This window comes from Macrosteles quadrilineatus, unplaced genomic scaffold (genome assembly GCF_028750875.1).
Source record: "Macrosteles quadrilineatus isolate MER2022 unplaced genomic scaffold, UCM_ALF_1.0 Scaffold_1__1_contigs__length_201487025, whole genome shotgun sequence".
NCBI lineage: Eukaryota > Metazoa > Arthropoda > Insecta > Hemiptera > Cicadellidae > Macrosteles > Macrosteles quadrilineatus.
The window spans coordinates 183,061,879-183,088,395 of NW_026542594.1; the positions used below are offsets into that span (position 1 = coordinate 183,061,879).

The 26,517-nt window shown below is 34.9% G+C and overlaps 1 protein-coding gene across 1 annotated transcript; it reads left to right on the top strand.

Moving 5' to 3' along the window:
* Nucleotides 1-26,297, top strand: LOC128991356 (vacuolar fusion protein CCZ1 homolog). The gene is made up of 10 exons (XM_054414166.1): nucleotides 1-229; nucleotides 1,415-1,512; nucleotides 2,636-2,729; nucleotides 7,382-7,582; nucleotides 12,390-12,565; nucleotides 15,667-15,798; nucleotides 16,503-16,654; nucleotides 17,447-17,720; nucleotides 20,180-20,319; nucleotides 21,861-26,297. Exons 1-10 carry the CDS (start codon nucleotides 161-163, stop codon nucleotides 21,914-21,916), a joined length of 1,392 nt encoding a protein of 463 aa, XP_054270141.1. The 5' UTR covers nucleotides 1-160; the 3' UTR covers nucleotides 21,917-26,297.
* The last annotated feature ends 220 nt before the right edge of the window (nucleotides 26,298-26,517 follow it).

A 26,517-nucleotide genomic window follows, 5' to 3' on the forward strand; every position in this document is an offset into this window, starting at 1 on the left:
TAAACTAAAGTTTATATTTACATTTACACAATTTGATAGGGTTAAAGTGTCATTTACTTAGTTGAATCATTATGGTATTTTGGTAAACAGTATTAAACGTATTTATCAACAGGTATCAAGTATCAACATCTCTTTGTTTAATTTCTGAAATCAGAATGAAATGATGTCTGATTTGTCTTTAAAATACTTTTATGTATACAATGATTCCTACGGCAATGTTGAGGGTGAAGTAAGTATACAATGATACTGTATTAAAGAAATTCATATAGGCCCAGCCTAAATTTTGAATTCATATAAGCGAAAGCAAGGATCACTTTGAAACTGAATGTGGGTAGACTTCTGTAACTGATCTGTTGTCAAAAACAACCAAGTTATAAGGTCAATATTTTTTATTCAATCGTTTCATTCTATTTATGTTCAAAGGTGTAAGGCGGGATAAACTTGAATTAGTTCGCAAATCAGCTTGATTGGACCATGGGAATGGGGGTTTGCGGGTGGATTTTAACTTATGGGGGTTAAATTTGTTTTTCTCATTTTAGGTTCTCCAAAACACAAAATTTCTCAGTTTCTCTCTAATTTAGATCTTTTTAAAGAGCTTAAAAATTAAGTTAAATTTAAAATTTCCATGTTATTCTTATAGAGAATATTTTAGTAATTATATCGACCCCTGGAAAATCGACCTCGATTTCCTGGGAAACGGGAAAAATGTTCTTGTGCTCAAAACCCATGTTGTGGGTAATTTACTCAAATTGTGCTGAATTTCATCCTCAACAAGAATATGTAACAAGTTATTTATAACGATCTGACCGCTGTTCATTCATAGATATCCCCGGAAAAGCAGGCCATAATTTTAATAACAAAGGTGTGAGTATTCATTAGCAGGCCAGCTGAGAATTGTGAACGCGTGAGAGGGACGGAGATTTCCCCGTTTTCCGATATTCCAGGAAAACAGGACGTTTCCGCTAAAAATGACTCACTTTTGAAATCATCGTTTAATTTTGACCATTTTGAAAAAAACGTGTCAGGTCCGGAGCTCGATATAATTACCAATATTTTAAATGTTGTAGTTTGCTTGTTTAACGACATATTTAGATCAAACTTGGCTTAAATTAATTTATTTTATAATAATATATTATTTTGCTAAAAGACACACTTTATCAGTTTCATTGTAGCAGCAAACCTAGGTACCTGTTAAACCTTATGTCATTTAAATAGGCCTAGATTTAACGGCCTAAAATCAATTCAGACTAGGCTTAATAGAAATTCGCTTAGTTGGCAGGTTTGGGGTATTTTATTCCTAAGTAACTTTAAGTTTATGAATAGCCTATCCAGTAATTTGTCATAAGTGGTTTGCTTTACTTTATTGTATTTAAGCTATATTTATATTGTTGAACCGTGACATTTCTTTTTTCAGGAGGATCAGAAGATCATGTATTACTTTCCACCAAAAGTTAACATTGACGAGAAAATGAAAAATGTTGGTCTTAGTGAAGCAATAATTAAATTTACAGAGTAAGTAGTTGTAAATAGATGGTAAAACTGTAGGCATTCTACTTCAATATGCAAAGATTCTGGCAAAGTATTGATTTTTACAAGTCATAAGGTTGGGTGGGGGTCGAAAGAGAGTAAATTTCACTCGCTAATAGGCCTATTCGATGGTTTGTTTGACATTTTGTTGATGGCTTAAAACTGGAACCAGATGTCTTATTGTCGCTTTTAATAGACTATCCAGACTGAATAACCAGCTAATCATAGCCAATTGATATAAATGCTTTACAGCGCATTCATTCACTTGTCTTTGCCTTTAACTTTTTCTGGTGTGTCTGTCTAATTAAATCAATTAGGTTATAATGTAATTTAATGATAAGATAGTCTTGTCACTGTCTAAAATAAGTTAGTCTTTTTGTATTAATTTTTTTTCTCACTTAACAAACTAGTGTGTGCCTAAACCTCATAAAAGTTAGTTGACAAATTTAATTGACGATAAAATAGGCCTATGTCACTATCCTGCCTAAGATAATTTTTTCAAACATGTGTTTTGAATATTAATTACAGTACTTCTTTGTTTAGCCTGTTGTAAGTCATTTATTTACCAAACCAGATTTACATACCAGTAAGATAAATGCATTGTTAAATGCATGCTTAGTACCGTAATAAATAAAATATAGCGTACATACGAAGTGCCTTAACCTACATGCCATAAGCTATTTACATTTTGTAGAGCCTTTGAAAATGCACTCATTATGCCCAAGACTGCCTGTCAGCAAAAACTTACGGACCCAGTAGTAGCATTTTGATATGGTAGTAATTTCCGGAGATAAAAAAAATTACAGGGTCTGACTAAATTTTTAAATAATTTGGTAAAGCATTGAAGAGCAGGATTCTGTTTTAATATAGCCTATAGGTATGTTTTTTTTTTCAAGGGGTAGAATGTTTAAGACATTGTATTTAGTAGTTCCTAGAAAATTAATTTTTTACCTGATTGAATCATTTTAGTGCACACATCAGCTAAAAATAATATATACCTATATTTATCAGTATGGACTAAAAGTTGTTAGTTAATTTAAAAGGGGGTTACTGCCTAGTGACAATAAATATTTTTAAGTTGTTTGTTGATAAGTTTTTACCGTTGTAGAACATTCAACCCAACACAACCGTGCGAGAGTCTTCACACCGAGAAAACTAGGCATTACTACTACAATCCCGAGCCAGACTTCTATCTTGTTATGGTAGGTTATGAAGCCTTACATTTTATTCAGTAGAAAATGCATTCATTAAAATTAAAATGTATGTTGAGTGGGTCTTTGTTTGTTGTCGATCTCCAAACACATGTCCAATTTAGAGTGATGTGCATTACAATTAATCTTAGAAAGATAGGCTTGCATTTCTCAAAAGCTTTACATTCACTTTTGTATTGAAAATAAAGTTTTATTTTAGTCGGTTTAAGTTTGTTTGTATGGTCAGGGGTGAGAAGCATGTGACGTTTCCAACATGCTTGCAACGCAACTTACAGCAGAAATCTTACATGTTACCTCACTTGTTGCAACATTGTATGTGTTGTAGCAAACTCATGGTCTGGTGTCACAGCTTGTTAAATATATAACTGTGTTTTCCTATAGATTATATCTAAATTAATACGTGTTGTAACGTTTGCTGAATGCAACAGAGACATCTCAACCACCGGTGGGGCACACGGGAGGGACTAAGGATAACATATCTTGTAGTGTCAGCGTTCGCCGCTAGGACTGCTAAGTTGAAAAAATTTAAATTAATTTTTAATTTTTAATTTTTTGTTATAAAATTAACTTTTTAATTATAAAATATTGTTTTAAAATTATAAAATAAATTTTTAATTTAATTAAAGTGTCATAACATAACCTAACCACCAGACTTGCTGATAATATAAAAACTATATAAGATAAAAATCTAATTAATGATTACTTATAATTTTTAATTAATTATAAAATTAATTTTAAAATTTAGTATTATAAAATTAAACTGCCATAACCTAACCTAACCAACCAAACTTGCTGATATGAAAAATTTGTTGACAAAAAGTTAGTGCTGCCAGCGGGTTTCGAACCCCGGCCCTCCTGAACACCAATCCGAAACGCTACCAACTATGCCACGGACGCCACTGAAATCACATTGTTTCGTTACGGTAATCGTGTCGCCTCAAGAGAAGACATTAACCACTAGAGATATGACGTCACTACACCTTTAGCCTTAGTCCCTTCCGTGTGCCCATTCCTCTCAACCACAAGTCCATAAGTAGCCTACATCACTAGGAAGAAAATATAATTAGATACCGGTACACTATTTTTAGATTTCAAAAGAAAACAAAGTGCTGGAAATGGTTTCCTGACAAAAATTCCAGTGGAAAATTTGAACAAGAATCAAGAGATTAATGTCTTGATTTATATTTTTTCCTTTGCATAACATATTAGGCTAGGCCCCTTTTATTCACCGCGGTTGCCGGCGGCGGTTTTGTAAATGCATTGCCGTAAATGGGTGCTTTTATTCACATAGGAGCTGTTTCAGAAGTTGCGGGTACCCACGGAGGTTTGTTAATTCATCCGCTTGCACTTAGAAACCGCAGGCGGCGAGCGGTTCGTATATGGAATTTGTTATATGGGATCGTTTATTCAATGCGGGAGCCCGCAGTCGCTTTTGCATTGCTGCCAACCCAAGTCACCAGTGTCACTCACTACACTTGGTCTAGTCATTCGGCTGTGCGCATTGTACTTTACTGTAGTTGTTTTGTCGTGTACATAGCTGAAGCTCTCGCAGTTCAAAATGACTTCATGTCATGTAATGTTTGTAATGTTAATGTTTCATTGATCATTTAATTTTATTCATTGCTTTTTAAAATTATTTAGCATTATTCTAAGGTTTACAATATATGTTACATGGAAGTTTTTATAAAATGGCAATGTGTATAACATTGAACTTTTAACAAATAAATCAATAAATAAGAGATACGGAAGAGAATTACTAAACTTTATAACTTTAACAGGAAATACTTTAACACATTTTACATCTTAACCTCTAAATTGAATCGGAAATAAGACACTGTGTATTCACAGATCGAATTAATTCTCCTTCGACTCAAATAACTTTTTACTGATCAATAACAGGTAGACATCTGAATGCCAAAAACGGTGAGAGCCCTGAGGGCTTAGGTCACATGTTGGCATGACTTGAAGTAATGTGACAAACAATTCCAGGTCTGTGTCCAACAGAGTAGGGGGGGTTTTTTAGTGAGTAGTCTGTGATAGATTCAGGAGTCTCACACTACAGGCTGGCTACCTGTGTGCGTAAAAGCATTTTCCCTCCTCTCCCTAAAAAAAAAAAAAAAAATACAGGTAGACATGTGTTATGCTTAGTCAAATTCTTGTTGATATTCCTATAATTTGTTGATTCCATTCAAATAATATAGGTACGAGCTATTTTCATTAGGAACAGGCTTACCTCAATGGAAAGATTCCTCTTGATCACGAATACAAAGAAATTGTCCGTGTTTATGCAAATAAGTTAAGTCTGTTATCTGAACAAAAATAGCCATAAGTTGTATAAACTCAACAACTTACAAGACTACTATTTCTAAAGTTTATAGAACAAGTGAATTTTCTAAGATGAGAAAGGTTATTTGTAGCTCTCAATCAATTCTTCCATATGCAGGATTAAAACAGAATGCAGGATGAATGTGATGAAATAAGATTTTTGACTCGGATACCTGTTTTTTTCATACTGTTTTCTCTTGTTTCTCTTTTCTGAGTTCATTTGGCTCTTCTACTCGACCGATTTTCATGAATGAGGTCTTGAATTGAAGGTATGCACGCACAGATTTGCCATCAAGCATTGACATATATTTATCTATAATCCCACTTGGCTTACACGTTAACGAAATTTGCTCTCCATGTATTTCGTATGTTTAGTTAGGATGATTTTCTGAGTTCATTTGGCTCTTCTACTCGACCGATTTTTATGATAGAGGTCTCAAATTGAAGGCATGCACGCACAGATTTGCCATAAAGTTTTCTCATAAAGTATCGGTAAATATTTACCTACATATTTACTCGACCAAAACACATAATTTGATTTATCTTCTAATTCTTACTTCAATTTAAGATGTACATTCACCAGTTATAATTTTATAATGCTATATTAATGTTATTCTTAGGTTGTCGGCTACTCATCACTAAAATAAATTAATCACAATTTACTAAAAAAATGTGGTATATTTCAAGTTTACATCAAAACTCATCTTCAGCCTCTAGTAACAACATATGTGAAGGAAAAAACATACCGGAATGAATTAATAATCCTATATATTTTAGTCTAAGAACCTTCAGTAAAATACTGGCTTTCATCTAAGCTATTATTTATTCAAATCGTACGAGTTTCATGCAAACGCAAGGTGAAAAATCAACATAAAAATTTTTCATAAGGTTTTTATGTGATAAAAAATTAATAGCTCCAGTATTGGTACCGGTAACGTTTTTCTATATATTTTTTTCTCATAAATTTGATTATTTCTCGGATATTATATTTGTTTTAACGCTGAAGAGCAGCACGGGTCCTGAAGACTCAAAATAATCAGTAAATTATAGGCTTTAATTTGAGCTATTGATCGTTTGAATTAGTTAAGCTCAAGGTAGAATCATTGTTCCTACTGTATTGCACAATCAAAAATCATAAATTTAATTATTTCTCGGATATTATATTTATTTTAACGTTGCAGAGCAGCATGGGTCCTCTAGTATTACTTACTTACTTCATTAGTTCTTGGTGCATGCTTCGAGCTTCAAGTGATGCCGACCGCACAGTGTCTCTCATACATGGCTTGCTAATCTCCAACAGTTAGCTCAGTCAGGATTCTTTTGAGAGAACAGTCAGGTTGGAGTTTTCTCTTTGGCTCATCTCTCATATCTAACTTGCTGGTACATTGCAGGAGGATGTGTTCAAGGGCATCTTCTTTCAATTGACAAACGAGACTGGGGTGACTCTGTGAGGTTAAATCGAAAGAGATAGGATTGTGTAATTATATGTCCTGTTCTTTGCTCTTGAGGCAAACGATGCTATTGATCTGGATAGGTTTTTGTAGATTTCAATGTTACAGTAGAACCTCTTTAATCCAAACCCCCGTAGTCGGAACGTGCACTAATCCGAAAGCCTCATTGCTCTACTCTATACACAGTACAGTAATTCTTTATTGATTTAAGCACCGTAATTGTTTCTATTGCAATTTACAGTAATGTTCATTCGCTATGTTTACTACTGTATTAAACAAACATTGTATTTTCCTTTATAAAGCGTTTTTTTTTTACTTTTCCTATAACAATTACGATCCATTTTAGCCACGTTGTTTTGTAATCCAAACTATTTAATAGTCCGAACTACCATCGGTCCCAATTTGTTAGGATTAAAGAGGTTCTACCTTGGTTCTTTGAGGAGACCATAAAGGTACATAGTAGGTTCAATATTCCATCTTTCTAACCACCTGTGTCAGAGTTTTATGAGCTGTGGCTATACAACTTGAGAGAGTTGGTTGCGTATGTGGTATTAGATGAATGCATTACATTTTTCATATATTAACGAACCCTTATCAAGCAAATTATTCCAGCATAGTATTACAGCAATGTTATAAGAGCTATTTCAACATGATACCTCAAAACGTTCACTCAAAACAGAATGAAGAAATCAGGAAATACATTTAGGATAAAAAAAGGGATTTTATTATAAAGTCACTGGCTATATGGCGTTTTTTTTTTCTACCTGGTAAGCGGTTTCTTGGCCTTTTGAACACACTGATCTCATTACATATTGAACATTTTCTGGCCGAATACAAATTAATTTGATAAAGTGATGTGTGTTTTAGGTTGTAAATGTCCCTACAGAAACTAGTATAGAGGGTACAAAGTATCACGGAGAAGATGTCCAGGATAGTGTATGTCTAGCTGTTGTCAGACAGGCTTACCACATGTACAGACTGTTCCACAACACGCTTACCGACACATTAGAGTCCAACAGCAGGGATACCACCCATCTCAAACAAAAACTGGAGCTGTATTTTAACACGGTAAGAAAATGTGAGATTTTGTTAAATTCACAGAGAAGTAAGAAATCAGAAATCAGAAATCCTTTATTGTCATTAAGCAAAACAATCTTGCAATAGACATAGTCACATATTATGGTAAAATAGGGTTACACAGTAATCCAGTCAGACTAGATTAATAAGCTAATATCACAGACAATAACAGGTAAAAATTAAAAGTTTAAAAGTAAAAAGAAGGCTGTAGGCTGGGTGGAGAATATACTAGATAAACTATTAAACATCAAAACTTAACAACTTTTACATCAAAAAACTCTTTAATCACATAAAAAGGATGTTCAACAAGCCAGTTGTATAGCCTATCTTTAAAAACCAACTCAGGCAACGCTTTTGACTCAGAGTGCAATACATTGAATAACTTTAAGCTCATGATTGAATGGTTACTGGCACATTTACTTAGTCTATGGGACGGAATTTCAAGTAGAGAGTTAGATCTAGTGTAATGAGAATGGAAATCTTTTCTAACAGCCAAGTCTCCTAATTTTAATTTAACATCAAGTAAACACACATATATGTACAGGTTAATGACAGTCAATATCCTAGTTTTTATAAACAAAGGTCTACAATGGGCTTTGAGAGCTGATTTGGTTACTATTCTAAGTGCCTTTTTCTGAAGTAACAAAACATCACTTATATTACTACCGTTACCCCAGAGAATCAGACCATAGCTTAACACTGACTGAAAAAATGCAAAATAGGCTACTCGGATATATTTCTCAGAAACAACAGTTTTTAACCTATTCACTAAATAAATAACTCTTGACAGTTTTGAACATACTAAATCAATGTGAGCTGACCAAGAAAGGCTGCTGTCAATCAACACACCCAGGACTTTTATGGGCCTAACCTCTTTACAAATTACACCTGAGCCCAAATCTTTGTTTTTAGTATGGCAAACTAGGTGTTGTGTCTTGTCTACATTAAGAAGGAGTTTATTGGCACTAAACCAATCCCCAGCTTGTTTCATTGTATGTTCTACAGATAACTTTAACCTATTGAGATCAGGGTGAACAGTTAGGAACGTTGTATCATCTGCAAACATTGTGGTTTGAGAACCCTCAATACTAAGTGGCAAATCATTGACAGAAATCAAAAAGAGTAGGGGACCAAGGACCGAGCCTTGGGGAACCCCAGTTTTCACTTCAACGCACCTGGAATGCACACCCTTTGCATCAACAAACTGTGAACGACCACTTAAATAAGACTTAAAAAATTGGAGAGGACAACCACGGATGCCATAGTGCTCCAATTTACACAGCAAGAGACCATGATCGACACAATCAAAAGCCTTGCTCAAATCACACGCAGTCACCTGAGCAAGACTCCTTCCCTCAAAAGCTTCCAAAATCCCAGAAACAAAGCAATCAATGGCATCCGTAGTTGACCTTCCACTCAGAAAACCAAACTGACATGCAGAAAAAAGCTTAAATCTATCAAAGTGTGTACATACCTGGTGCTTTACAATTCGTTCAATTAATTTACCTAAAATAGGCACTAATGACACTGGTCGATAATTCTTGACATTACTTTTGCAACCCTTTTTGTGAATAGGAACAACTCGTGCTATTTTCAGCACTTCTGGGAAAACTCCCTCCCTAAAAATCGCATTGATACACAACACCAAAGGAAGCAATATTGCACTCAGAATATACCGGATTATGTAACCCGAGAGGCCGAACACATCTTTACTTTTTGAAGCTTTCATGGCCCGCACTTCACTTATAACCTCCTCACTGGACACATATTTCCATTCAAGGTGAGCTTCACAACGACCGGACCTACGAAGCAGTTCCTCTGAAGACACATCAGGCTGATCAATGGTACTTCTGGCTTCCTCTACTGAGCTGATGAAGAAGTTGTTAAACTCCTCAGGGGAGATCCCCACCTCGACATCCGGAACATTGTTGGTTGTGCTCTTCTTGATGATGTTCCAAGCTGTTCGGCTTTAGTTGGAAGCGGACTCGATGGATCTGTCGTTTGCATCTAGTTTTGCCTGGTTGACTGCCGATTTGTAGATCTTCCGACTGCAATTGTATGCCTTAAGTGTCACCTCGCTAGGAGAAGCTTGAAGTATTGTACAATAGGCCATAGTCCTTTCTTTCATTTTTTTCAAGTCCTGTGTGTACCAAGATTTTCCTGCACCACTCGAAGTTTTGTTCTTCTTTCTTACGATTTTCTCCGGGTAACTTATGTAAAAAACATCCAGAAGAGTGTAGAAAAAAACATTAAATAAGTCCTCAGCAGGTAAATTACCAAAGTTTAACAGAGGCAGCCAGTCAATTTGTAGTAAATTGGATTTAAATTCTTGTAAACGCTTCAAAGAGACGTCTCTATTGACAACTGTAGGTATTTCTGGTCGAGTAGAAGATTGGACCAACTCCACTGTAAGCTCCAGCCCATCATGGTCAGACATATCAGGGTAGACCACTTTAGAAGAATATAACTCTTCCGAGATGTTGGTAAAGATGTTGTCGAGACAGGCGTTGAACCTAGTTGGCGCTCTGTTAATGTAATGACAGTTAAATTGTTCCAGAGTGTAGACAAGCTGCTTCACGCTTTGTAGTTTATTATTTACATCAAATTTGGCATTGAAGTCACCACCAATTATTATATTACACTTGAAACGATCTAAGAATATTAATAACAGTTCCAAATTAGTGAGAAAGATGTTGCTGTCTCCAGAAGGTGAATGGTACACCGATACTATAGCCACAGAGCCAATCCAGTTTTAAATTCTCAAAACTTATCAGGCTGGATACAAAGATACCAGTACCACCCCTAATGAAATTCTTCCGAAAAAAAAGGCTGCACTTCTGAAGCCGTCTAGGTTAAGGAACTCCACTTCTTCTTCAACGAGCCAATGTTCATTTAAGCAGATAATACTATACTCGTTTTCTGTACTTTCTATTTCTAACATATTTAGCTTGCCTTGTAATCCTTGAACATTTAAGAATAAACATTTAAGTACACAGGATCCTTTACGCTGTAGGCCTACGACATTTGACTTACAATGTAGTGATGTTGAGGTAGATAGGCCTAGGCCTAGTTCCATATGGACTTTAGGAGGTGTTAGTTCTTTTTGCGTTGCGGTCTCGCATTCCATAAAAAACTCTTCCTATCATTGTGGAACGGTCTAGGTTTAGGTCTAGGTGATGTGTACTCACACACAAGTACACCTTCAGGCCACAGTTCCGGCTTTATAATGTTGTCTACGTCTTCCGGGTTGACTCCTACCTTATAGGACTTGTAGCCAGGGAATTTAGTCCTAACTTCTTCACAAATCACGTTACTAGTATTAACGCCCACCTGTTCTAAATGTTCCTTAATGTCCTCGGGTTTGCATTGTAGTGACAATCGAGATACAAACACCCACTCCTTCTTCTGAGCCGAAATCAAATTGGAATTCTCCACACTAGGCTTAGAACCCACGACAGTTTTCTTACTATGGTTAACAGATAACCTCTTCTCTTTTTCGCTAAGTTTATCTAACTTGCCACGGGGGTTAGGCTTAGGCCTACCCAGAGCCTTGGTATCTTGATTGGTAGTCTTATTTTGGGCTGCTATTTGTGCATATGTTTCGATATCATTGGAACCATCAGATATTTTTTAAACACTAGAAACATTTAATACTTCGATATTAACATTTTCATTGTTCATTACATTTGAATCGGATGTGCAACGATCACTTTCGTCTGTAGTGGTAGGCCTATTCCCAATAATGTTTGGGGTTGGAATTGATTTGCTAGAGTTTTCAACTTGTTTCAGCCGCTCATCTATTTTAACGTACTTAGTTTGAATCAAGTCTAATTTATCCCAGATCAATTTTAAGCTGGTATTGTCATTGGTATTGCCACTCAAATGTTCATTTTTCAAACGGTCTATGAAACGTTTAACCTCACTTTCACATGCAGAGCAGAACCACATAGCTTTACCCTTCAATTCTTCAATTTTTTTGCATTCTTCTTTAGTTATTTTGCTACATTTGAGGTAAAACCACTTTTCACATATACCTCCGCAAAAAATACCTCCCGTTTTATTAGTAACTTTATAATTACATTCACCACAGTGCTCGTCGTCTTTACTTCCACCCGCCATTTTTCAAGACACAGTGGAATCATTCAAATTCACAGAGAAGTAAGACACAGTGGAATCATTCAAATTCACAGAGAAGTAAGACACAGTGGAATCATTCTTATGGATCAACCGTGCGCTTTTAGCTCGGGATTGGTGGGGTGGAAATAAAGAAGAGCCCGAATGATTATTGTTTACAACAGCAGTTGTAGCGCACAGGCTCTTCCTATAGCGTCAGCGCTGTAGTATGTGATGGTAAGGGGGGAAAGGAGAGCGGAAGGGAATGACCAATAGAACTTAAACTAGATACAAGTGACTGGTGCTAGACACTACTTAAGTGTACCATTGAATGTATCTTCTGTATCTTACTCCTCTGTGTTAGTTTTTTCCTTTTACAATACTGTAGTTAAGAAAGTAACACAATGTTTCCCTAATGCCACAGTAGCCATAATTACTGCAATCATCTTGCTGCCAAACTGTATACTCTGTACTCCTCCAGCAATGTTAATATGTGCATACAAAGGGGGGCCATGTACAAAGGCTGATTTTAAAATCCTGTCTGATGAAGAACAATGTTTGGTTTTTTATTTACAAAAAGCTGCAGGCCAAACTAATTGGTATTTCTGTCCGCAATTAAGTATCAATGTATCTGTAACTTAAAAATAAAATGAATGGTTGATGATGAAGGTTATTTGTTTTGCAGTATCTGACGACACTGAACCTACAAAACTGTGATATCATGGATGTATTTCAAGGTGTGAAGTTCCTACCACTAGATAAGCAAACATTCCTTCACATTCAGTGTTTTGTCAATCTACTAGAGGCAACGTTTCCTGTCGTTGAATTTACCTCGTTCTTCTATAATGATAGTCTAATATGGTGAGTAATTTGTAAATTTTATTTATTAATATAAATTTTACTGTAGAACATGCATGTTAATGTTGTTCAAAGGTTTATTGCAGACATTTACCATCACGATGGTAAAAAAACAACACACAACTTTTCGGGATCTGGAATCTTATCCCGTTCCCAGGTAACTTTACTAACACATTACATTAGTACATTACACATTACAGCAGTAAAAAAAATTTGCACTGTATAGCAGTCAAGTCATGATACAACATGCAAATAATAACCAATCACAAAACACTATAGTCTATAAAAGGTGTAGGGTAAACAGCCCATACAATGGGACACTAATCGCACAGTTTGCAATGATTCCACCAATTAGACTGAAGCATCATGGCCGACCAATCCGAAACACGGAGACAGCCGGAAGTGGCGTCCGGTCCCTGGAAAAATAAAACCAACAAAACGGCTGAGCGATGTACGATGCTGCAAAAAAGGATGTTAATTCTTTTTATTCCTATCACGGCTTTACAACGAGTTGACGTAATTTGAGAATTTTGAGGAGAACTCGTTTCCCTATTTATTGAACATTTAAGTTCCCTATCCTTTAGTTCCTTGTTCAGAATGGGTAGCCAAAGTGGTCTGATTTAAACCGAAGACTGACTGATTGGTTGGTCTGCTAATTTAATGTATGAGGCTTCAATGCGTTTACGTTAAAAAAAATTAGGTTTCTTATGGACAATTGGTTTAATGGAACTTTTGAAACCGTGTACAGTAAACGCAAGAAGTCTAGGAGCGCGGTTCCGTCTCTACTAGCCGTCCTGTGTATGTTTCACCCACCCCCTCCACCACGCCTAACCATGAAGACAGCTGAACAACCCCAGAGCCGAGTGGGCCAGATGTTTTGAAATGAGCAATAAACACTCCCCCCTACATCCCGGGCCCTAGCGCGGCCGCCCGACCAGACTTAATGCGACAACTGTACTCAGTGTAACTATTTCCAATTAGAGGGTAAATTGTACTATCAAGATGCGAGCATGGCCATGGGGTCACCATTGTTGCCTTTCTTTTCCAACATCCTTATGGGGGAGTTTGAGCAAAAAGCTTTGTTCATTAATGAAAATACATAATTTATTTTAGCGAATTTCCCTATAGGGAAGTAGCTATTACTGTAGGTGGCACAGTAAGATCTAGGCCCGAGACCGATTTACTTTTTCATTTTGATGTCCCCAGAGGCCAAAAACACCATTCGTTCAAATTTTTATATATGTCCGATTTTGATGAAATTTGGTTTAAAAGTGTAAGGCAGGATAAACTTGAATGGTTCGTGAAGCAGCATGATCGGACCATGGGAACAGGGGTTTATGGGGTAAAAAATGGTTTTTCTCATTTTTTGGTCCTCAAAACACAAATATCCCAATTTCACTCTAGACTTTTTAAAAGAGCTTAAAAAACAAATAATATAGTATAGTAAACCTTCAATAGTTCGACACTCCTTGTAGTTCAACATGGGCTGAGGCTACCCGTCTTAACATTAGCGATCGATATTTTGTTTTGACACGATCACTGGTCAATGACCGGGACCAGTTCTTTCCAGTTTTATGAGTGAAATCAGGATGAAAAACAACCGAAGATCACAAAATATTTTGTCAAGTGATATTTAATGGTTACTATTGTGATGTAAGTTGACTTAAACATTAATATGTCATTTGTTATTGACTTGAGACTCAACTAATGAACAGTGAAATAGTTAAGCTTTTTAGTACCTATTTAATAAATTTGGGTGATTTCCATATAAAACTTGTATTTTTACTTTCCTGTATATTAAACTCCATTTACTTTCTATAGTTCAACATTTCGATAGTTTGACACCCTTTAAGTCTGTCCACAAAGTGTCAATACGTAGGCTACGTAATTGTTTGATAAGCCAATGACTAAATTTTGATTATAAATTATATACATGTTGAGACAATATGTTTTTCTTTTTACTAATATTAACAATGTACATGAATAGATATTAATAATGTAACACGATTTAGTTTGGAATTTAATTACGCCTAATGACAATATTTGTAAACATTGGTTTTTGAGTCATTACGGAGTAAAAATCTACAAATTCGGCACAATTAATTGCCGACAGAGCGCACTGCAGGCAGCACATTCCTTTCCCAATGGGTTAAGGTTATCAAAAAACATTTGAGTCGGTAAAAATCCAAATAACAAGATTTTCCTGTGCGTCAAAGGGTTAAGTTTTTTCACCTGAGGACTGGATCAGATTCCAGATCCTGAAACATTGTGTATTATTTTTTACCATCGTGATGGAAAATGTCCGCAATAAACCTTTGAACTCACCATCACCAACAATGAACTTCAAACAAAGAATGTAACGTTAACCCTTCATAGGAGTTTTCCTCCAGGCGCTTTTGTTTTGTTTAGAATATATGTGTTATCGCCGGCCGGCAGTTCAAAGGTAACCTCACACCCCTCTTTCTAGGGACCGATTGACCATCATTTCGCTCTCCTCCGTCCCCCGTATTAGGAATTAATCAGTATATGGAATAGGAACTAACCTGTTGAAGCTGATGGTACGTAGCACGGAACCTAAATCCGGAACCTAACCTATACCCTCTATGGCCACTAGGTTCATGGATTGTTGTTCCGTGTGTCACCTAGGGTGTTGTCGTTTTATTTCCTAAGTCTTTTATAAATATGTCAATAAAGATTTTTATTGATTTAATCCACATTTTTATTGGTATATATGGGTTTTATACCTTTTTGTATTAATATATGTATAAAATATTAACATATTTGTCCAATTTACCCAAAAGAACTCTTTTGTGTCCCCTATTGTGCTTTAAAAACAAAGACACTCATTGAAGGTTAAAGGAGATATCAAGAAGTTTTGAGTTTTTTTGTTTCAACACTTTAAATCAGTGCAACATTATTTTAAATCCTAAGTGTAGGTTTATTTAGGCTATTCAATATTGATGTAATTAAAAAAAAATATAAAGTGTTCTGTAATCAATGGCGATTCATAGAACACTCTAGAATTCTTTTGAAGCACTGTTTTGATTGTTTAGTTACAAAGCTCTTATAAAGCTACCAATGTTATTGTTTTTCCTTTGTTTCAGGAGTGGTCTGGAACCAGAGGATATGCAAGTGGTTTACCGTTATCTAGTCTCTAGCGTCTTGTCAGAAAAAATATTGGAATCAGACGTTTACAACGGCATTCTACAAACAACTCCTATTAGTAGTTATGGAAGGTCTGTCTATCACAAATATTAAACCTAGTTATAGGTACCATTTAACGTTTGAATAGACTAAAAATAAAAAAAGTAGTAGGCCTAACCGACATGTTCTGCCTTTCTTAGAGCCTATTTAATCTTTTACTTTAAGACTGTCAGCAGTGTGGATACTTAATCTTTGTATACATTGCCAAATAAAAGAAAAGAAAAACTATTTTGTAAAATTAACTTTTCTAAGTACTTTCACAACAATATACAAGTAAATACAAAACTTCAATGCTTTATCTTGAAATGGCGACCATACGAATGTTGGTTTTATTTAGTGACTAAGGCTGACATGTTCCTTAGACACAGCTGTTAATAAATAGCCTATACAGCCCAGAGCATATTTTAAGGGATTTAAGGGTCTGGGGTGTATGGAGTACCCCCCATCAAAAAGAGGGTCCTGGGGTTCCCTCCCTGGAAATTTTTGCATAAGTTAATCAAAAAAAAAAAAAATTGTTTGCGACAAAATCTCAGCACTAGGTGACACTTGTGTCGCCCAGTTAGCATGTTATTTTATGCCCTGATGCAGCCAATGGCAACTAAGGGACCTACAGTTTGTAGTGGAATCCGAACAACATTTTGTCTTGTAATTTACAAATTGGAACTGTTTTATAACGAATGTATCTCTTACAAACTTACTTTGGAAAGCTTTTTCAAGAAGCTATTTCTCGTTACAGGTTTTTGACGGGCCCAGAGAATGTCCACAGTAACACCAACAGTGTAGGGAAGGTACCAAAAGTATTTCTTAGTCAGATAAAGCCTCTACCAGCTATGTACCACCTGGTAGTATACAGGCTGGGCTGTTGCGTCGTCTGTTTGTTTATACCAGGTAGGTACTCGTTTACTATTTTGTTTATTACATTCAGATCCCTTTTACTCATTGATATTTTAGGTATTGACATAAACTACTCCCCAACTCCATTGTCCCACTGATCAGTCGCGGGTGCAACCGTGTGTAGGTACTAATCCAAGGTATCTCCAAGTGTTTTTTTCTTCTTTTTTTAAATTTTAATTTTTAATGGGGATTTTCTCATAAAACCTATAAAACAATGGAAAAATAGGATTTTCTAAAAAATGGCCCGAACAATTTCCCTAAAAATGTAGTATGTTATTGTCCTTTAAAATCTGAACAAATTGGTAAAAATCCCATTTCCGTAAAAATTACGGTTCAAAAGTGATTGCAACTTTTGTGATTTTTAACTATAAAATATTATATTTACTACCACCGCTTGCACAGAGTGTGCTAGTGTCTAAAGTTCTACTTTCTATCATATTTTTTGTTGCTCTATAGTTGATAGGTTATAACAGTTGCTATAGCTCACAATAAGTCATTCCATTAGTTTGACTTGGTAAAAGCATTGACTATTGGATACAGAAGTTGTTGTATTAATAGTCAAAGGTAAAAGGTTCAACAAAAGCTAGTAAATTAGATCAGCACAATCTGTTGATAGCTCACATCAACTACAATGATTTTTAGGGGAAACCCGGCAACAACTTCCATGAAGATGGAATGTCTAGTTTTATCAATAGTCAAAGGTTATGCTCTGCCTCTATAAGCTATGCGATATTCATATTTATTATAATCCACTCGCACACAACTAATACTCTTGTTTGTGTGTAGAGTATGAACAACTGACGATGGAGATGTTCCGCAAGTGGGACACGTTTCTCGGCCCCCGACTGACCAAGTTGGTCCCTGAAGTGTCGTCTGTCAAGCGTTCACAAGCTAACGCTGCGGCTACCTCAGCGGATACTGTCAACAGGTTTGTCTACTTCAACAGGATGAACTTGGCTACCAAGAGTACAATACATTGTAACGGAAAACTGAGTTCTGACGTCACTGTTAGCCCTCAGGTCCTCCGGCTGTTGGCTGAGATCAACGCTCAGCACGCAAGGTTAGTAGCAGTGTTGGCAACATTCTTATCAATTACTTGGTAACTGGAGAAGTTTACAAATAGGCTTCAAGTGTGACACCGACAGTGTTGGGGAAGCTACTTTTAAAATGTAGCTAGCTACAACTACTGCTACATTTCCAAAAAAGTAGCTTAGCTACAGCTACAACTACAGTTCCGAAAAAGTAGCTAGCTACAACTACAGCTACAATGAAATGTAGCTACAGCTACAATTTTAGCTACTTTTCCAAAGATGTTACTTTTTATTCCACGCACATTAGGTGAATGTAAAATTAATTGCAACTACATTTTTTATTGAACAAACATTTAAACAAAAAATTTTAGTATTGTATCTAACATTACTTGGAAAACAAATTATTCCTAGATTGTATTTAATTTGTTGGCATTATAAACCTAACATTACAACAACAGAACCAAATAGTTGGGTGTCCCATATCATATTTAGTACCTAACTTATTTTTAAATATTTCATTATTTTTAAGCATCTTATATGTAAATTTCATTAAGTTCAAAGGCCATACAACCAAACAATATTTTAAAAGCTCATTTTATTTCTTTAATATAGATCCATTTATAGATGTCTTATATCAACAATTAAGACCAATATATTGTAAAACGATTATTTAAAAATACTTTTTTGTGTTACAGAGCCTAGCCTACTGAAATTGGAGTTTATTGCCTTTCTTTACTTTTAATGTGAAAAACGACATAGCTATAACTTTTAACCATAGTGATAAGTTACTTGTTCTATGAATAACACTTTTCAATGTCAAGAAATCGTCCTTTATTGTCATTATGCATAGGGCAAATTGTGCTTCAACCTAGTTGGTACAGAAAACAGCATTCAGCAACTTATTCTGAAATCGGCTTTTCATTTAAACATGTTGAAATTTGTAAAGTAAAAATAACATGTAGGCCTTGGCTATGTAACAAGTTGGCTATAGTAGGCTTGTTCTTGCAAGGACTAAACAGATATATTCCTAATAATTGAACTTGGAGCTTGGTATTCGTCTTAAACCATAGCATAGCCTAGGAATAGTCCTATACAAGAGCTGTTTTTTCAATGTAAGTTTCATGTTATATGGAGATTTTTTCGTCACAATTATCATGTAGTCTAGGCATATCTTAAATCTCATCAGGTAATTTCCTCTATGTTAATTTAGTAAACCTTTGAAAAATCTTCGTAATCTAACCAAGGAAGGGCTTGTGATGATGAACCACAATCAACGGCAGAAGCAAAGGTTGATAGACCAGCTTTCGCATTATTTTAAGGTTTAGAGTTGGTTTCCATTAAAACCCAAGTTGAAACACTAACGATATAATAAAGAAACTAAATTTATTACTAATTTCCCTGTCAATCACTTGCAAGCATTCGATAGCGTCTTTTGTCACCGGTAACGTTTAAACGTCGTCTGCATCTAGCGATTTTATTTTATCTGACAGTAATCATAGAGTAGTAAATTAAAGAAATGAGAGCCAAAAATGTGTTCAACACTCATTTAATGGCCTCCATGTCCACACAACGTTGTAATAGGGAATGAAACGGCTGCAACCTGCAACCAGCTGTGTGAAGCCAAGAAAGTAGGCCTAATTTTTTTTGAAAATCTCAGTTTGAAAAGAGGTTGTTTCACGTAAGGTTGAGGTTATGATAAAAATCACTATCTCAAACAATGTTAATGTAGCGAGAAAAGTAGCTAAAATTCCGCTACAACTACTTTAAAAATGTAGCTAGCTACAGCTAAAGCTACAAAATCTTAAAAGTAGCGTAGCTACAGCTAACGCTACAAAAAAAGTAGCGCGCTACTGTAGCGTCGCTACTTGTAGCGCGCTACTTCCCAACACTGGACACCGGTGGTATGACTAATCTAGAAGTTAAATAAGGTACTTGGGTATTATATTAACCACATCTAATAATTATAACCTACCCTAACCTAACCTAACAGAAGACTATGTTTTAGGTTAGGTTAGGTTATGTTTGTTAGATTTTCTTATTTAAACTAATTAAATCTTATTTGAAAGTCAATTTATCAGTGTGATCGGTATAATACCAGAGTACCTTACATACCTTGTTGCCAATATAATCCTTGGTAGTCTTAATGGCTACCGGTTTTGCCATCGTCAAGCCTAGACGTTTTTGTCGCTCCTAGGAGTTTGTCAGAAATTCTTCAGAATGCATAAAGGTGAGGAATAAATAACAAAAACTAAAACAATTAAAAATGTTTAAAACGAGTAGGAATAATACTGTATAGCCATACAAGTCTCGGCACGGCTGCGGGTTCTGGGTGTAGGTCTAGACTGGCCTTGTATATTGGTAGTATACTAATCTTTTGTTGCCAAAATTATAGTTAAAGTTAGTTATTTTGTGAAAACAACCTAAATATGTAAGCTATGCTGGTATTCTTAAACTACCTATGTACTATTGGAACAAAAATACTGTCCAGGTTGTCAGCGGCTGGTAGTTCATCAGCGGAAACAATTGTGAAAACGACGATGGACCATTGGGTAGTGGGAAAACTGTCCAACGCTAGGGAGTTTTTTGTGGTGATCCAACAGAAAAATGCAAACCTCATTGAAATCAGTGGTAAGTTACATGATTAAATAACTAATGTAAATATGTTATTCTATACTCTAGAATCTAAATGTCATGAGGCATACACAAAAAACTAAATAGATAGATTTGAGTATGGATAAAAACCTCAGTGAAAATGCATACGATAAGACCAACCGTAGCTCTCCTAGGAAGTCATGTGAACACTGTCCCATTTATACTAGTCTTAGTCGTACAGTACTACAGCCAAAAAGAATATTTCAATGAAAAACTATAGCTACAACAAATTCATCCACCGCTGTAGTACCTACATATTTTTTTAATGTTTTTTTTTCATCAATAGAAGTTTAGTTTTAGTGTTAAGAAAATCTTTATGTGTAAAATTGAAGCAACCTGCTCTTTCGAGTCGGCTCTGCTCGTCTCGGACAAGGAGGAAGTGATTATCAGGTGACAGGAATACATTTTTTTTTTTGTATTGCACTCTTTACAACAAGACCAACAAGTGTTCAAAAAGTTGAATAAATGAAATTTTCATACATATTTGATGTTTTTACGTGTCGATTAAGTCATTAATTTTATTTATAGTAACTAAACCAAACTAACAAGTATTTTTGTTTGTTTTTATAATTCAATGATGGATTTATGACGGTTTTGTGTATTACATTGGATTGGAAATACAGTAAAATCATTCTCAACACTTCTTACTTCATTTCAAAGTACTAGCACAAAACTGAATTAGGTTGGGTAAACTTAATCAAAATGTATCTACGAGGCATGTTTTTTAAGTAAGTACCGTTTTTAAATTTCTCCGTTCCAGTGCTGCGATTGGCATTTTTGACATTTGTGCTAAGTATGTTCATCTATTGGCAAGCCTGCTCCAGAAATTCGGCAATAATCGGACGTGTTTACATCCGGTTTCGAGCATTCAAAATGATGTTGCCAATTGATACTGCTGCCTACTGTGAAGTGCACGCTGTAATCATATTTTGAAGTGCTAAAGGTGTGAAAGCCATTTAAATTCATCGACAGATTAGTGAAGTGTTTGGTAAGAAAATTATGAGTGACAGAATGGTTTGCAAGTGGGTAAGGGCATTTAAAGACGGCCGCACCAACGTTTATGATGAGCAACGCACTGGGTGGCCACCGGCCACCTGTCATTACTGATGAATTGGCGAGTTGCTCATCATGAACGTTGGTGCGGCCGTCTTTAAATGCCCTTACCCACTTGCGTACCATTCCATCACCTATAAAGTTCTGGCCATACACTTCACTAATCTGTCGATGAATTTCAATGGCTTTCACACCTTTAACACTTAAAAATCTAATTACAGCACGTGCTTCACAGTCGGCGGCAGTCTCAATTGGCGGCACCATTTCGAATGCTCGAAACCGGATGTAAACATGGCCGATTGTTGCCGAATTTCCGGTGCTGGCTTGCCAATAGATGCACGTACACGGCACAAATATCAAAAATGCCAATTGCAGCGCTGGAACGGAGAAATTTGAAAACGGTATTTACTTAAAAACATGCCTCTTACTTTAGTACAAATTTTAATAACACGTGTTGTTTTCAGATGAAGTGAAAAGAATCAGTGAAAACGAGTTGAAAAATATATACTTCAACGTCTAGTCAGCGTAATTTTTATGAGTTTTAATTTCTTGTCTTTCCCTTTTATAACAAGTGTTCAATAAGGCTATTTAGTTTATTTAAAAAGTTATTAATGAAAGAATACTTTTTAAATATCACACAATATTAAATGGCTTAAACTGAGATAAGACACCACATAATGCAGGGTAAAATGGTAAAAGACATTTTTAGAATTGTTTTAGTTTGGAAGTCTGCTGTGAGAAAGTACTGGTTTAAGGTATATTTGTACTTTTTGATAGAATGTTAATGTTAGATACATACAATACTAGAAATAATTCCTAGATTAAACATGCTCCCTTATAAATTTTTAACCCTAAGAATCAACTAAAGACAATTGTAATGTAGGTTTTGTCCTTGTAAATGTTACATTTTTCCTTCTTAACTATCAATATATCACCAGATTTAAAATTAGGAAAAAAACAAAGTAAATATATTTGTTGGCTATCACTTACCCCTGGTAATACAATCAAAGAAAAAGCACTTGCATAAAATTTGTACAGAAATAAGAGAAAAACATTCAAGGTAACCCGGACATGTATATAGTACGCAAAACACTCGCTAAATAGAAGTCAGCTGGCTTAGGATTTTGGAAATCCTGAAATAATAAAATTACTATTATTGAAATCCGTCCCAAATTGACTGTTATCTCAAAGAGAGGCTGAAATAAAGTCATAAGACCTATTGCTGGATCTGAGTCAGTAACAAAGCTACTCAGATCACCTCACACCAAAGTTCTATACTCATCCTTCACCCATACTTGGTTTGAAATACACACCTTGGTGGCGTCCCCATCTTAATTAATTTATAATTGATAATGGATGAATATAGTCGATAATAATATTTTGTGTTTTTTTTATTTCTCTGATTTTGGTGCAGTGACCCTTTATTAAGAGTCCTTGGAGGATAGCGGACATCTTGGATGATTTCAAACAACTGCTAAATAGTTAATTACAATCCAAAAATAGTTTTTCAAACACCAAAGTAATCATAATTTAAATATCTTGTATACTATGAGATTAAAAATTGTCTTTGTTGTTTTGAATTGATTTCCAAGGGAGATCATGGAAGCCAGCGGCCATCTTGGAATTCCCCCTATAAGAGCAATGTTAATTTTCTTATTACTAAACAGATGCTGAAGAGCTATTTACCGTCTCAAAATATTTGTTCTTCAAATACCAAAGTGATTCTAATTTAAATATCTAGTATACTGAGACATTTAAAAAACTTTGTATTTTTTAAATTGTTTTATGAGTTAAAACGTCTAGACTCCAAGGACTCTTAACCTTCAGTGAAAAAGTAAAATGGCCCTGGGTCTAGGTCCTATCAAGCCACCTACGGTAATATCTACTTCATAATAGGAAAATTTGCCAAAAATCATAAACCAGAATATTTTTGTAATATACGGTAGAGTAAAATAAAAACTATTACTTGTCAGAAAAATATAGAACTGTCATTAATGATATGCAATAATAATAGACATTAAGCCAAACTTGTCTCAATGCAGCAAAATAAAATTAGACTTGTGCTTCCGCAATTGAATAAAAAAAGGCAATAACAGAGACTTTGTATAGGCCTATAATAATAACAACCTTTAAAAAAAAACTCTCATGGGCTTATTTTAAATTTTAAAACGCCAACAGTAGTTGTATACAAAAATACAATGGGGTCAAGTGGCTAATGTGGACTGTATTGGTGGAAAATGTAAAACAATACTTAATTTAGTACAATTTTTGGATACAATTCATAAATGGAAGTGAGCAACTTTGTACCACAACACTAACTAGCAGTTTTCAACACAAAATGGAGGACAAAAATATGTTGACTGCTAGCAAACTTTGCCAAACAAGTTAGGGAATCCTTTTTCTGCATTCCAGTCCTTACATATTGCTTCCTAACTGGTATCTTCTTTCATCACCTACGATAAGGTAGCTATCTATTACCACAGTACAGCTCGTGACACATAAGCTGGCACTTGGGCTCGGTGTGGGTTGTTTTGACGAGAGGTTGGAGATAAAGAAAAGGCTGAACTGCAAACATTTCCGCTGACTCAAGGGGTGTATGTCCGTGTTTCTTGTACTTGAGCACCTTAACAATGGGTCGCAAGGACAGTTGACGCATCCCGAATGATGGCACATAATGTTTTTGAGCGACGGTCAAGTGCCAGCTTCCATTTCACAAGCTGTACCATGTCTTTTTAATATAAAATGTTATAATAGATTTTTGTAAATAATGTACATACTAATGTTAATGATTCAACCAATTAACTTGGGTACATAATACTATATATACTTGTACTGAATGTTGTCATTATTGTTTAAATCCTGTTAATATACCAAAATTGTACATAATATATCTCTAGTAACTATGTTTTACTTTAATTATCAATGTTAGACTTTATAAATCAGGTTAACATGTAACTTGGTATGGGATTTTAAATTGTATACTTATACTTGTTTCTTAATGGTTATATTAGAGTCTTGATGATGACCTAATGCTGCCGTGGACAGGTTAAGTGGAAAGATAAGATAATATTGAAAACATGTTTTAAAACCATTGTAAACATTATTAGAATCATCAGATTATAACATTTATCCAATGCCAGTTGTTATGTTCAAAGGCTTAAGAGTCCTAACTCGTAAAGAACTACAAAGAAAATCCCTAATCTCACAGTTTACTAGATATTTAAATTACAATCACTCTAGTGTTTGAAAACCTTATTTCGAGATGGTAAATAACTCTTCAGCGATGGTTTGAAATTAACAAAATTAACATTCCACTTATGGCGGGCAAATCTAAGATGGCCGCTAGCCTCCAAGGACTCTTAACATGCATCTTCTATTGAAACCAGTAACATTTTATAATTTATATTTTGTTGATACCATCATCACAATTTTTTTTACAACTTACAAAAAAATCACTTCTGTATCTGTCAAATATAAGTATAATGTTATGGATTTCACTCAGTCACAGGTCTTATTTCATCCGAAAAATGAGACGTGAGGATTATCAAATTAGCATGCAGGTAGGAGAAATGAGTGGCTGCCGGCTGTGATGAGCCCTAGTAGCGTGCGCAATTAATTAAATGTTAGTTGATATCAATGATATCCGTGACAATACGTCTTTGTATGAGAAATGTTTCTATACTAACACAATCCAAATAAGCTTTTAATTTTTTTTCTAGCGTGTACCGTTTCTTAGAAAAAGTTAGTTTACACAATTAACAGCAAAAACTTTCTGGGCGAAAGAAAAAAGCTACAAATTAATTTACCATATATGTATGTATATCGTATCGTATTAAAGTTTGATAAAGTTCTGGCGTTTGGTTTACAATGTACGAATTTTCAAAGTCACAAGATAGTTTCTGAAATTCTTTATACAAATCTCTCCTTTATATTCTGACTGTCATATTAATTTTGGTGAAAGAGCTAACAAATATTAATTTTTAGATGAATACAAAGAATAAAACGAAGACAATTTTTATGTACTCCATGTTTTTCTAATTAGTTTAGTAACTTTTCTGTAAAGCTCCAAACTTAACGGTATTACAAGTGAGGTTGTAGGCAGAATCTGCCCGCATGACGCAACGTGGCACGGCGGGTAGCCCCTATAGTACAATTTAAATTACAACCAAACTACACCAGCTAAAAATAAAAAAATAAAATGTGATCTAAAAAATTCAACTCTTTAGCTACAAAATCCACCACTTTAACTTTTCTGACCAAATAATAAAACAATAGTAGCCGACGAACTTTTTCATGTCATATTTTAAAACTCATTTAGTAGTACAGACCTTATTTGAAGATTTTAAATACAAAATATTAACTCTTAAGCTTTTAATAATAAGAACCAATGGTGTCCTAGACTTATTGACATCTCTCATACAAAGTTTCAATGATTTACCTTTAGTCTAAGTAGGCTAAATGTCGAGTTATTTTAAAGCAGAACATTGAGCTTTGGTGCCGTTTTCATCGGCATCTAGCGCTTCTATCCTAAAGTAAGGTGGCGGACCTGGCTTTAGCTTCTTGAATGTTAGATAGGCGTGCTCCATCTATTGGTCTTGCGATTGTTGGTTCAGACAATACAAAATGACTGGTGACCAAAAATTGGGTAATTGAGACTTAAACTGTACTTTAAAATTGTCAATACATCTTAAATTATATTTATATAGTGTCCTAACAAACCAAGATTTACATTTTTGGCCTTGCACTTATATCTTTATGCTTACTAATAAATAGAGTGAAAAAGATTGACATGTAAAACAAATCAATTTTAAATTAAGTAGTTTTAATGTTAAATTACTCTTTCTTTAAATTTCAATTTCATTTTAGTTTAAAATGTTTCCATGATTTAATGCTCAGTGTATAAAAGGATTGAAATATAATATTTTTCTTTAAATTGTGTAATTTTTGTCCCTTTTCTATTAATATTAATTTTGTAAGAATAATTATATTAGACCATTAATAGTCAAAGGTTAGACACAGCATTTACCTGATTTTTGCAAATTTCCCATTTAGGGAATAATCTATTACCATAGGTCTCATGGTAAGACCTGGACCCAGGACCGATTTCCTTTAGAAAACCTT

Bases quoted from the DNA above. Each gene is read 5' to 3' on its own strand.
- LOC128991356 (XM_054414166.1), top strand. From the start codon at position 161: ATGATGTCTGATTTGTCTTTAAAATACTTTTATGTATACAATGATTCC. The intron at 7,583-12,389 runs GTAAGAAAATGT...TTTGTTTTGCAG, and splicing joins TGGAGCTGTATTTTAACACG to TATCTGACGACACTGAACCT. The intron at 17,721-20,179 runs GTTAGTAGCAGT...AATACTGTCCAG, and splicing joins ATCAACGCTCAGCACGCAAG to GTTGTCAGCGGCTGGTAGTT.